We start from the raw sequence: 12660 nt of genomic DNA, 5'->3' as shown, positions 1-12660 counted from the left end.
TACTAATTATAATCTGCTCTCAATCACAAATATTTTTGTTATTTTGCGTAAACACATATTTTTTCATATTAGTCACAGTCTTGTATGTTTATAGTTTTCTACGCCCAAATTTTACTATTATAGTTGTACATACTTTTTGTTATCACTGATTCACAAATTTTAGAAAGCCTTTCACCACACTGCAGCCACCAGCTTTCCAATACAAAAAAAAAAATGATCAAAATTTTGGAAGTCAATAAAAATAAACCAACTCTGCCAAAATAAGTCATCACTCAAATAGCGATTTAAGAATGAATTTTAAGTTCCTTAGTATTTTAATTTGTACCTGGCTACTGTGATCTGGATTTTTTTTTTTTCGATACAGATTTTTTGGGAAGCCGACCATCCGACTGAACACTGAACATAAATTCGAATACTCAGAGTATGTATCTCAGATGTTTTTAAAATGCGATACGTAAAAAACACTAATCAAATCACAATTTTTTTCCGTCTGATAGGAATAATCTCTAATAAAAACAATGAAATTAATCTCAAATTAAAGGTCTTGAGGTCTTGACTTCAAAAAGTTGAAATACCCATCATATTTTTTTTTTTTTTTTCAATATTACACTTCAGGCACGCTTTTCGATTTATAATCTCTGCCACAAGTGGATCATTATAGTGTGCAGAAGATACGTTTGAAAGTTATGATCTTCTCGACACCGACATCATAACCGTACCGAGTAAAAGGGTAAATGAGTCAAATTTTCCAGTTTGTCACCATTATTCGAATTCAAAAGTTCCAATCACGAAAAAATTTGGTTTTCTATTTTATATTTATTATACCTATTTTATATATTTTGAATCAAATTCACTGTTTTACCTTACAAAAAGTTTCACTTTTTACAACCCAAACACAATATTGACGAATATTTTGAATACTCAAAGTTTTTTACCAGTCTTAATTCTGATGATACACTGGAAGTTTGTTTCACTTGATAGCACCGCAGACAGAATACTGAGCATATGGGAAGAAATTGACGTACTTTTATAGTCAAAAGAGATAATGATTTTCGACGAAAGGTTAAAGGCTGAAATTCTGGAATCAAAATATCAAAAAAAGTTGATTTATGTTTAGGTTTTTTGGAAACAAAACAAAATGCATTAATTTGCTTTGTTTATTTTTTTGCACTGGACAAAAATTTATTCAGAGTCAAAAACTTCAGAGAATGGAATGGAATTCTGAAGACTTTAGATTCTTATCTAAATCAGTTAGAATTGATAGAAAAATAAAATAAATTAATTTTATTTAAATGTGTCACATATAAAAGCAAATAATGGCGAAGGAATTACCCACCTTTGAGTTAAGAAATTACCTATTCCAGGAAAAAAAAGTGTAATCTGGACTGGACTGTCCATTTATAGAGATAAAGATGGAAGTTATAAAAAATAACCAAGAAATAATGAATATCAGAAAAAATTATCAATATTTTCACTTTTCCACTTTTGTCACTAAGAGGAAACCATAAATAGAATTACACCTCATCTTTGATACATTACAAAACAATATAAGAATGTACCTACTTTTGAAATTATTTTAACTTTGTATGCTATCAATCATCAAAATAAAGAGGAGTGATGTCTTTCCATTAAAATAAAGGTGCCTTCATCTGTCATTTGGAAAAAAAAAATGTGTTCTTGGTACCAAATCCATTATAGATATTTTTACCTTCCAAAAATATGAGTCCTAAATAAAATAAAATAAAATGTATCCATCAAAAATAGTATGAAGGTAAAGTATATATTTTTTTTCTAAATCCGTTAGATATTTTTCGATTTATTTTATTTTAATGTCAAAACTTTGTAAGTGATTGTATTTAATATTGTTATTGTTTCCGAAATATTAACAAAATGTTTTTTTTATTTTTCATATTTTTTTGTTTTGTTTTTGTTTAATTTATATAGTTTAAAACCCGAGGAAATTGAAGCCACAAAGGAGTTTATCCGGACGTCGTATGCGAAGTATACCGAATTGAAAAACAGACAAATCATCAGCAATATTCATGTCTAGTGCCATTAGTTTTTCAGCAGCTAATGGATGCCATGCTCCGAATGTACAAGCTGAGTTCATCTTAAAAGGAATTATAATTATAAATAAAAATTATTTATTTAAAGTTTAGAAAAATAAAAAAAAATAATTAATTGAAATTTACCTCTTTACTGTAGTAATGACAACGACCATTTAACCTTGTTGACGGTATGTATTCGATAAAGTCAATGTAAGGGCAGTGCGGTAACAATAGTGAAAGACCTGAAAGATTTAAACAAATTAAAGCCTTAGGAGGTCTTTGAAGATCTATTTATTCAACAATGAGAATAGTTTTTTTTAGTAATTTAGTAAAATTGTTGTCTTTTTATTAATAGGAAAAAAACAGTTTTTTTTTAACACACCAAGTTTAAGCCCAGTGCTTACACAAAAGGTTGTTATTAAATCTTCTGGTAAGAATGCCAAATCTTTTAAAATCTTTTTTAGGGTGATTCCACAAAGTGTGAACAAATTACTTTTTTATAAATAATTTTTTTGGAAAAAAAGTTTTAAAATAAAATTGTTATGAAATTTTGTAGAAATCACTAATCAACATTTAAAACCAAAATTTAAAAAAAATTCAATCTCAATTTTTCGAAAATTTGAACTTTCAAAAAAAAAAAAAAAAATATTTCAAATTGTTTTTTTAAATCCAAAAATAATTTTTTTTTTATTTTGTTTCTAATTTATATTAAAATTATATAAATGCTTTTGTTTAATTTTTTTCTGAAATATGTACAATTAGCAGTTTGGCAGAAAATAAGATTTGAAAAAAAGCGGTTTTATGGCAGGTACCTACTTTTAATAAGGATATTCAAAGAAAATAATATTTTTGGTGGAAGAGATAGACCTTGTTTAAAAACTAACATTTGAATTTTTTTTAACAAAATCCTTGGAGCTGTTTTCGAGAAAATAGACTTTTCCAAAATTTTTATATGACATGTATACCGTTATTTTTCCAAACAAAATTAATTCCAAAAACCCCTCTGGAGAGTCTCCAAAAACTCCTACACACAAAGATCGAAGTCAAAAAGTGAGTTATAATGGAGTTGCCCATTAGATCTTACAAAATATCTGGGATTGAAGTTTAATTTACTAGATTTTGGACTATGGTTTGAGGGTCAAGCTCGATATCAGAATCTTCTAACTATTTCAGATTGTGTCCCTTTCTTTGGCGGATACTTTGTGGCGGGATAAAAATTAAACTCAGTAATTGTAGCTAATCAAATACTAATTTGTTGAGCAAAAATTAATTTTGTAGCTCGCTTCAGTATTGAATAAGTTCAAAAAATTCAGTTTTGATTTTTTTGTCAATACATAATTGTAGCTATTCCAAATTGAATTGGGGCTTGTATCAAAAATTTTGTTTTGAAAAGCTATAATTTCTAGAAATGAAACAAACTTTTAAATTCAACTTTTTTTTTAAATTTTGAACGGAATCTTGAATGGCAAAAAATAAACTATTCAAACTACAAAATCGAGGTTTTAGCGTTTCATCTGAGTTTTCTGAAAAAAAAAAAAAAAAAACATTAAATTACCTAGAATTTGATTCCGCCACAAAGCTTCCTCTAAAGTACGGGACGTTTCTTGATTTTTTCTCCCAGGAGAAGCTTTGCATCAAATTGTTAGAATGGAGATAATAAATATTTTAATGTATTTAAAAACCAATTTAAGGTAAACAAAGCGTTTGGTACAATAAAACTCCCTTAACCCTCTACCGCATACTAACCCATATATGGTTTATCGATTTCATATCGATTTATATCCGTTATATTGCACAAAATGTCAAAAAGAAAAAAACTATAATAAAACTATGTCTATTTTTGTATAAGTAACCGGTTTTTATTAGAGAGTCCTGATTCTGAAATAAACTCATTGTTTCAAGAGAATGTGTAAAGTGCAAATCAGTGAATAAAAGTGTGTACTTTTCAAGTGTTGTTTTTTTGTAATAAAGAAGTTAGTTGCATCTTATTAAAAATATGTTTCGTATGTAATTATTATACTTTGATATGTTTACGAAGTTTGTTTTTTGTTTTTATAATAATTTTTGTCTTTTTTTGACGTTTTTTCCAAAACACCATATATGGGTTATCATGCGTTGGTGTACATTACTGATTTTTGTGAGATTTTTATTTATTTTTGTAAAATGACTTCGAAGGCTTTCTATAGAAAAAATAAGTGTCTAAATGCTATAACTTGTGATGGCTTTCGAAGTGATGACGATCTAGCTTCAGATTCTGGCTCTTTTTAACATAAAACAAGCCATCTCCGAGCACTTATGCAAATCTTTAAAGACTACAACGCAACGTCCCGAAAAAAAAAGGACGACCTTCAACTTTGGCAGGTGATCAAAGCAGAGATGGAACTGAACAAAGGTGAGGGAGTTATACAAGTCACGGAAGTCCATCCCCATCTTATCCCGAAACTTCAATTCACTCACAACATCAACCAAGGGCAAAAGTTGTTGAATTCAGTGCGAACTGGAAAAATCTACCATATCTCTGAATGGCAAAAAAAAAGCCAAAATTTATAAAATTTACGGAATGAAGACGTACCCAATGTGTAGAAAATGGAATGTGTTCTTCTGCTACAATGATAAAACAAAGAGTTTGAATAAATGCCATGAATAAGAAAAGTCCATTGTAATAAAAACATACTTTACAAAACATACCTTGAATGCGTACTAAACCATATATGGGTTATTAATTTTCTGCAGGAAATCGCCTTACTGCATACTAACCCATATATGGTTTATGTTTCTAAAAATGTATCTATATGTAAAAAAATAAAAAATTCTATGTAATAAATTTTTTCAACCCCTAATAAAACTAAAAAATTGTAAAAAAAAATTTTTATATCACTTCGTTCATAATTCGTGCAGTAGAGGGATAACTAATGAAATTCAAGAGGTTTGTAAAAACTTTTTCCAACAAAATGAATTACATCTACATTCTACAAGTGAATCTAGTTTATCCAAGTGCGACTCAAAAGTAAACATTTTAAAACAGATTTTGAAGCCAACGTTGATCTCCAATCTCCACTTTGGTCTCCATGTTGGTCGGTCAATAAAACCACTTTGACTCTTCTAAAATATGTTTCACTATGGCGTATACGTAATATTTTCTTCTAGCGAAATAATTTGAATAATATTTATTGCTGACACATGAACCTTAAATTTTCCTTAAATAAGTCATATAGTCTTAATATAAGCCGTTAAAATGTCTATTTCAAGGCCTACCAAAGTTAAGTATTTGAAGCGAACATTCATCTGGCAAAGCTGTATCAAAAACTTAGCATACAGATGATCATTGCAGTTTATAATATATAAAGTGATTCATTCGCATTTTCAACTTCGATGTACTCACTACATTTTTCTTTTTGAATTAACATTATACCTATTTTATTTGAATTAAAAGCTAAATGAATTATTCCTAATTAAAGTTATTAGGAATAATTTACGCTTCCACATATTAATTTGCATGTTTTTTTTTTGACTTTTTTAAAAATAATTTAAGCCCTTGAACACACTTTCGTGCATCTGGTGACTTTAGAAAAATCCTTGAACGAATTTCTTTTTTTTTTTTTGTAGAACTTACCAATAAATCCTGAACTTGGTGGATTTTTACGAATCGGTTTCCCTGAAAATGTTTGTAGTCCCTGCCATAAGCGCCATATCGAATGCGGATCGATTAGATATGCTCTTGATTTTGGATATCGTCGACGATATATTTCGTAATTAGTAAAAATATCATAATCGGAATTTGTCAGCCAGTCACCCAAAGTTCCATTGTATTTTCCAGGATCCCAAGCAGCAATGGTAACGTTTTGAAATATTCTCGATTTAGTAAAATTAAATTCAGCTTTTGTGACAACCTACATAAGTATTGAAAGTATTTTACGAAAATGAGTTAAAAAAACGGTCTGTAGAACATACTTGAGAATTTACAACGCGAATAGTTGTCTTGCTGCCAACATCGACTTCATATCCTCGCGTTGGAGCATGGTTGAATCTCATTACGATGTCATGACTGTCTGAAGAATAGAAAATAATAAATTGATATAGAACATCAATTAGTTCAACACACATTTTTGATAGATTTTGTATTTTCTCAAATGACTACTTTAATTGTTGTTTTAATGTTGTTACCTATGAACCTTCCCAACTTCGATCCAGCCATTGAACCTGAACTCGATACAATTGCACAAGTCTTGATATTCTTTACATCTCGAAAGATTTTTTTCTTCGGAAAAAGTTTTCCAAACTCCAACCTATTAAACGGTGGATCTCTACGTCTCAAGACCCTAACACCAGCTTCCAAAACTAAACAACTCGATGGATAGTATTGTTCTTCGAAACTGCTGCCAAACATTGGTTTGTAATCGACATTGTAATAGTTTGTCTCATTCAAAGATTCACTCATTGATTTCTCCAACGTCCGGACGATCCTTGTTCGAAAAGCTAAAGTTTTGTTATAACAACGTTCTAAGTATTTGTCATGACACATATACAATTTCGGATCGAGTGTTAGTTTTGTGTTCTTGGATAAAGCGAAACGAGGATGCGGCGATAGCTTGGTTCGATTAACTGCTGGCTTCTCTTTACTTTCGACAATGAATTTTTCGTTTGGATTCCAACGCACATGGAAGACACTGCGACGTTTACGCAATGATGTGACTGTAAAAAAAAAAATAAAAATAAAATGTGATAATGATAATGATAATGTATTATATTGGTTCAGAGATAAAATACAGGGTGTCCTAAAAGTAATGGATCAAACGAAATATGCTGATAGGCCAACTTTAAGGCTCTCAGAATTTGGTAACTTGTTCATCCCAAATCCTTACGGTTTTCGATTTAATGCAGTTTTTGTGAAATTCCAAAAAATCCCGACTTTGCAACAGTATTTTTCTTCCTCCGCTCATAATTGATTTTTGTTTTTTACAATTTTTTCACTAAAACATTGCCTAATAATAAGAAATAATTAATTAATCAAAATATTTTTTATTTCATACGCGATTTCGCTGCAAATTAATTAACAGTTCCATGTTTTATAAAAACTCAATTTCTTTCTTTTATTTCAGAGCAACATCCTGAAAAAAATTTGTATGGTGTGGCACTGGTTTATTATTTTGAAAACTTGTCGTGTTATTGCAGTTTTCAAAAATGTATAAAAATTTCCAAAGTTGAAATTAGAACGAAAGATATCACAATTTGAATGCGAAAAAACAGACGTTTTCAGAGCAAAATAACAAACAAAAATCGAGGCTTTTGTTCAAAAAGAAATAAACAAACAACAGTCGAGAAAATGTGTTTATTTTTCTTTGTTATTTTTCTCTGAAAAGCCCTGTTTTGTTGTTTTTAAATTGTAATATCTTCAGTTCTAATTTTAACTTTGGTAACTTTATACATTTTTGAAAACTGCAATAACATGACAAGTTTTCAAAATAATAAACCAGTGCCACACCATACAAATTTTTTCCAGGATGTTGCTCTGAAATAAATGAAAGAAATTGAGTTTTTATAAAACATGGAACTGTTAATTAATTTTCAGAAAAATGGCGTAGGTATGAAAAAAAAATATTTTGATTAATTAATTATTTCTTATTCCTAGGCAATGTTTTAGTGAAAGAATTGTGAAAAACAAATATCAATTATGAGCGGAAGAAGCAAAATACTGTTGCAAAGTCGGGATTTCTTGAAATTTCGCAAAAACTGCATTAAATCGAAAACCGTATTTGGGATGAACAAGTTACCAAATTCTTAGAGCCCTAAAGTTGGCCTATCAGCATATTTCGTTTGATCCATTACTTTTGGGACACCCTGTATAAAAAGTGTCGGACTTCATACGTTCGCATCATTTATCTATATGACAGCAAACTAAAACTATTTATTCCCTAGTCAATTCCTGTTTCAAAATATTTATTTCATAATATTACAATGCAGCTGTTACTTTTTAGGTGAAAATTGAAAAATTGAATCGTGAATGACAAAAACGGAATAAATACATTATGGACATAAATAAATAAATCAATTACATTTCTTCAAACTTTGTGTTCGTAGACATTTTCTACAAAAATTCAGTTCTATTGGGTTTTAGAAAATATAACATAATATGGAAACAAAGTTTACTTTGCACTTTTTTTTAACTATCGGTAGGTTAATACCTACATATTGCAACCGATTATTTTTGTAGGTAAGCATGAACATTAAATAGATACATTAAGTGGTTTACTGTGGTGTATGTGCAATTTTTCTTACAAACAAATCTCAATGTAAGTTCTATTTGGAGAAATTTCTTAGACAAGATGACGGTTTTGAAAAGTGCAGCCCTTAACCAATAGCTTACAGTTTATGAAAAAAAGAATATTTCAGTTAAGTAAAGCGACAATAGGATTTTTATTTTCCGACTTTATCTTTAAAGAAACTTAATCTTAGGCTTATAAAATCATTCAAAAAATATGTATACTAGTCCAATTTATCAAAAACGTCTATAAAAATATTGAGTGAAAGGTCAAGGTGAAGGTAAACAAAACAGTGAACAACATTTTTTGTGGAACATAATCATAATGACACGTGTTTTTAGGTTATTTTTTTGAAAATAAAGGCAATACGATTGCTCTAAGAAAAATTATTGCCAATTAAACGCAAGAGTGATTGTTTTTTACTTCAGCAGAAAAAAAATAACCGAAACCCATGTGACAAACATGCTACACTGAAAGCTTTTATATAAAGTAGAGACAAAGGACCCATAAAGTATCTAAAAATATTTTTGGTAAAAGGGGGGTTTTGTTGAGGGGTTAGTTATGTGTGTCAAAGGTATTATTAAAGCTAACAAAACTTTTGTAAATTTTTTAAACTTGATGAAAAAATTCTTTTTTTATAGGTAGGTAAGAACTAAAAATTTAAAGACTATTCTAAATTAATTTGAGTGAAAGGGTTTTTTTTTTTAAAGAAATGATGAAATTAAGAAAACCACCAGTACCAAGTAGGAGAAAAATTGTAAATGAAAATTGGTAAGAATATTTAATTTATAACAGAAACCAGTAAACTAAGCACCTTTTTAAAACAAATTTTGGTGAAAGGGTGTTTTTATGGGAAATAAGGAAAATCCGCGAAATGGTCTTTGCCATGAAAATTACGAATAAAATGAGTCTATCCTTTTTTTTCATGTGAAAGGTTGTTTTTTTTTTTGGGGGGTATAGAAAATGTGGGTATATTGGAAAAACTGAGTAATAATAGTGTTACCCCAAAATTCGATGACAAATTAAAGTTAAATGTAAAACAGACAATAATAACTTTTTTTTTTGCATTTAATGGATTTAAGAAGGGCAAACATTGATTTAAATGTATCGGAATTACCATGGTTAATCGAGAAAAAAATAAAAAAAAAAAAAAAAAACAATTTTAATTTGGTAATTTGAAAAAAATAAAAATTGTAATAATAGAATGGGCTAACAATGGTGAAAAAAATTTGCGTCTGTGGGTTTTGAAATTCAGAATATGATTTTTCAATGAAAAATAATTTTTTTTTTTTGGCAGAACATCGTCCGTTATTATCCAGTTTATCTCGTTGAAGAAGCAATATTTTTTCTTGAAACTTATGGTAGGTCTTAAGGGCTCATGATAAAGTTGAAGTTCTAGAAGTTTCAAGAAAAACTAAAGACCTACAAAGTTTCAAAACAAAAAAGATTCCTTCTTCAACGAGATAAACTGGAAACAAAGTTAGTATGTCTTCTACGTTACATTGGAATGGCCGACATATACTTTAACCTTCTCACTATTATCACGTACTTTTTTTTAGGTTAAAATTGCCTTAAATGTTAAAACTTTTTATGTAAATATTCTTGGAAAATAAATGTAGAGTAATTTAATTCTAATCAAAACACTGTTCAAGTCCACAAGTAAAATTTTTTTTTAATTCAGAGTTTGAGGACTATTTAATTGTACAGATAGGAATAAACTTCTGGCTTTGCAAAAATGTATATCTTAATATTGTATGTGTTGCCATTGTGTTATAATTTTAAACTGTCTTTTTGTGAGAAAATTGCTTCTATCGCTTAAACGATGAAAACTCGCCCCTAACTCCCATATAACTAATTTCTTTAACTAATCTAAAATCTTGGCAAAATTCTTATATCATTTAATTTATGAAATTAAAAAATTTTGTTTGTAAAATTTTTTTTTCGAAATTTCTTGATTTAAAAAAAAAGTCAAATAAATTCCTCGAAATTGTTTGTACCTATTGTCTTTACACTGATAATAAATATCGTTTGAGTAGAATTAATACCGATAAAAATATTGTTTTTGGGTGAGAAATGACTTGAAACCGTGGAAAATGCTCAACATTATTGAAAAAAAACTTCAGAAAAAAAATTATTTTTGAAGTCGTACCGATAAATTGGAAACAAATGATGCCAATCGAATTCTCGGATCTGAAATAGGGAAAAACAGTCAACAAATTCACAGTGATAATTTTAATTTATCAGGTATTAATCTCAAAAATATAATAATGAAGACATAAGATTTGCTTTAAAAATTACGAAAAGATCTCTTTTTTTTAATTTTTAAATTTCTTGTATATCAAAGAATTAAAAAAAAAAAAAATTAAAATCGTTAGAGCCTTTTATTAGTAAACATTTTTTTTTATTTTTAGACATTAAAAAAAAGGTGTACCATTCTAGTAAAATTATATTAGTGACAAAAAAAAATTGCAAGAAAATTCATTGACTAGTTTTGAAATTACAAAAAATAGCTAATTTTATTTTTTTTAATTTTACAAAATTTTAAAATATTTCGCTTCTTAAAATTCGTTTCAAAAGTCGTTTTGGAGAAATCAAGAAATCGTCACACAAAGACAGTGAGACAGGAAGAACTCTATTCCCATTCTCTAGCATCGTTATTTAATGTCCTTAACAATATTACAAATTTAACTTTATTTATTTATTTCAATATTATAAAATACTGGAATAATGATAGTTTTCAACACTATTCAAATATTCAAAAAGCTTAGCTACAAACCATTCCGAATGTCGTCATCCGCTGGCATTAAATCCACCACACCTCGAGGTGATGGTTCAAACACCGAATGCTCCGAATGTGTTGAATTCGATGTTGTTGCATATCGTTTAGGCGAGTTGGCTACTAACGATTTTTGAACTAGCTCATCCACAATAACAGCAGAATCATCTACTAACAACGAAGGAGGTAGACTTGATTTTGTCACAACAACGACGACCACTTGAAACGCTACGACAACGAACACAAACACGAAACTCCACCGGGAACAACCATTAAAAGGCATCCTTAAGAGCACCACTCTCGACTTAAAACTAATTTGTGAGCACGCACGTGGCGCATATTATGCGTCCCCCTGCGCACCGTTTCCGTCCGGGGTAAGGGGGATGGATTTGTATATGGTTTATTTTCGACAAAATTTAAACTAGCGGACGCGCACTTTCCCTTTCGACGGTTGACTCGCTTCTGAAAAAGAATTTCCTTTGCATCCATACAACGACACCTGACAGGGGATGAAAAGCTCCGACACTCGACTCAGAAGTTGTCGATTTAAAGCTTTCAAATGAAAGGAAAAGTTTTTTATGATGTTGATGTAGGGATGATTGATGGGGGTGGGTTGGCAATGGGGTTGAGTTGGGGTGGTCTTGGTCGTCTTCTTCGTCTTGTTTCACTGATAGCAATTATGATGGCGATGATGCTGATGAAACTATTTGCCCCTTGGTGGGTTCGGGGGTTGAAGGTGGGTGGTGGTAATTAAGGGATGCAGGACTACAAGTTGTTATGTTTCAATCAACCAGCATCAGAGAGGCCTGCCAAATGTGTACAGAGACCGAGGAGAGCCGTTGCTTTTGACTTTATGCGCTTACTTTATACTTGACGTAGATACATGCGGCATCTGAAGTACTTTGGCAGGGCGTAATTGAAAATTACCTCCCTTGTCTTGGATAACAATATCCTCATTATGTTGCTATACGACGACCTCTTCTCGGCAAAACTGTTTTGTTGTAGTTTGAGTAGTTTGTGTTTTTTTTTTTGGTCTTGTTGTAGTACCCAATTATGCCCGCACTGAGAGTAACGGCAAGTGAATAAATAATAACTTTAAGCACACTTTACGTGCTCGTAGGGTATTTTTAACTGCCACAGACATTCAGGCATTGCCCCATGCTCCTTTAGGGATTTTGCCAATTGAAGAATGAGCTGAGCTGGGCATTGGGAATGGCAAATGCTGGCAAATGAAATGCGAGCGAGTTTGTGTGGTGGATTAATTATTTGTGAATAATTACTGCGGATTGTAGTGAGGTGGAAGCTAAATTATTCTTGTTATTGTGTTTTTTTTTTTCTTGTTCAAATTTTGATGATTGCTTGATTATAATCAGGTTTTTTTTTTTGGAACAAAATTAAGTAGGATTTTATTTCGCGTCACTCCCGGCTATTAACAAAATATCAAAAGTACCTTATCGGATTGAATTATTTAGGCAATATTTTTTTTTTGGAAAGGTTGATGATGATGGCAGGTGGTACAATAGGCATTTTAGAGGCTTTTTTCGTGTACTTATTGGATTTATAACCCTATCAGAAT

General features: G+C 30.1%; 1 protein-coding gene across 1 annotated transcript; it reads right to left on the bottom strand.

Annotated features, from left to right (window-relative positions):
- Positions 1–1781: 1781 nt before the first annotated feature.
- On the bottom strand, positions 1782–11532 carry LOC129907161 (beta-galactoside alpha-2,6-sialyltransferase 1). The gene is made up of 6 exons (XM_055983248.1): positions 11085–11532; positions 6213–6740; positions 6000–6097; positions 5662–5938; positions 2193–2290; positions 1782–2110 (listed from the first exon to the last, which is right to left on the bottom strand). Exons 1-6 carry the CDS (start codon positions 11365–11367, stop codon positions 1946–1948), a joined length of 1449 nt encoding a protein of 482 aa, XP_055839223.1. The 5' UTR covers positions 11368–11532; the 3' UTR covers positions 1782–1945.
- Between the last annotated feature and the right edge of the window lie 1128 nt (positions 11533–12660).

The sequence above is a fragment of the Episyrphus balteatus genome, chromosome 1, assembly GCF_945859705.1.
Source record: "Episyrphus balteatus chromosome 1, idEpiBalt1.1, whole genome shotgun sequence".
NCBI classification, from domain to species: domain Eukaryota; kingdom Metazoa; phylum Arthropoda; class Insecta; order Diptera; family Syrphidae; genus Episyrphus; species Episyrphus balteatus.
This window is presented reverse-complemented; position numbering and strand designations above follow the sequence as displayed.

Bases quoted from the DNA above. Each gene is read 5' to 3' on its own strand.
- LOC129907161 (XM_055983248.1), bottom strand. From the start codon at position 11,367: ATGCCTTTTAATGGTTGTTCCCGGTGGAGTTTCGTGTTTGTGTTCGTT. The intron at 6,741-11,084 runs GTTTGTAGCTAA...TTTTTTTTACAG, and splicing joins GGATGACGACATTCGGAATG to TCACATCATTGCGTAAACGT. The intron at 2,291-5,661 runs GTAAGTTCTACA...TAAATCTTTCAG, and splicing joins ACCAAGTTCAGGATTTATTG to GTCTTTCACTATTGTTACCG.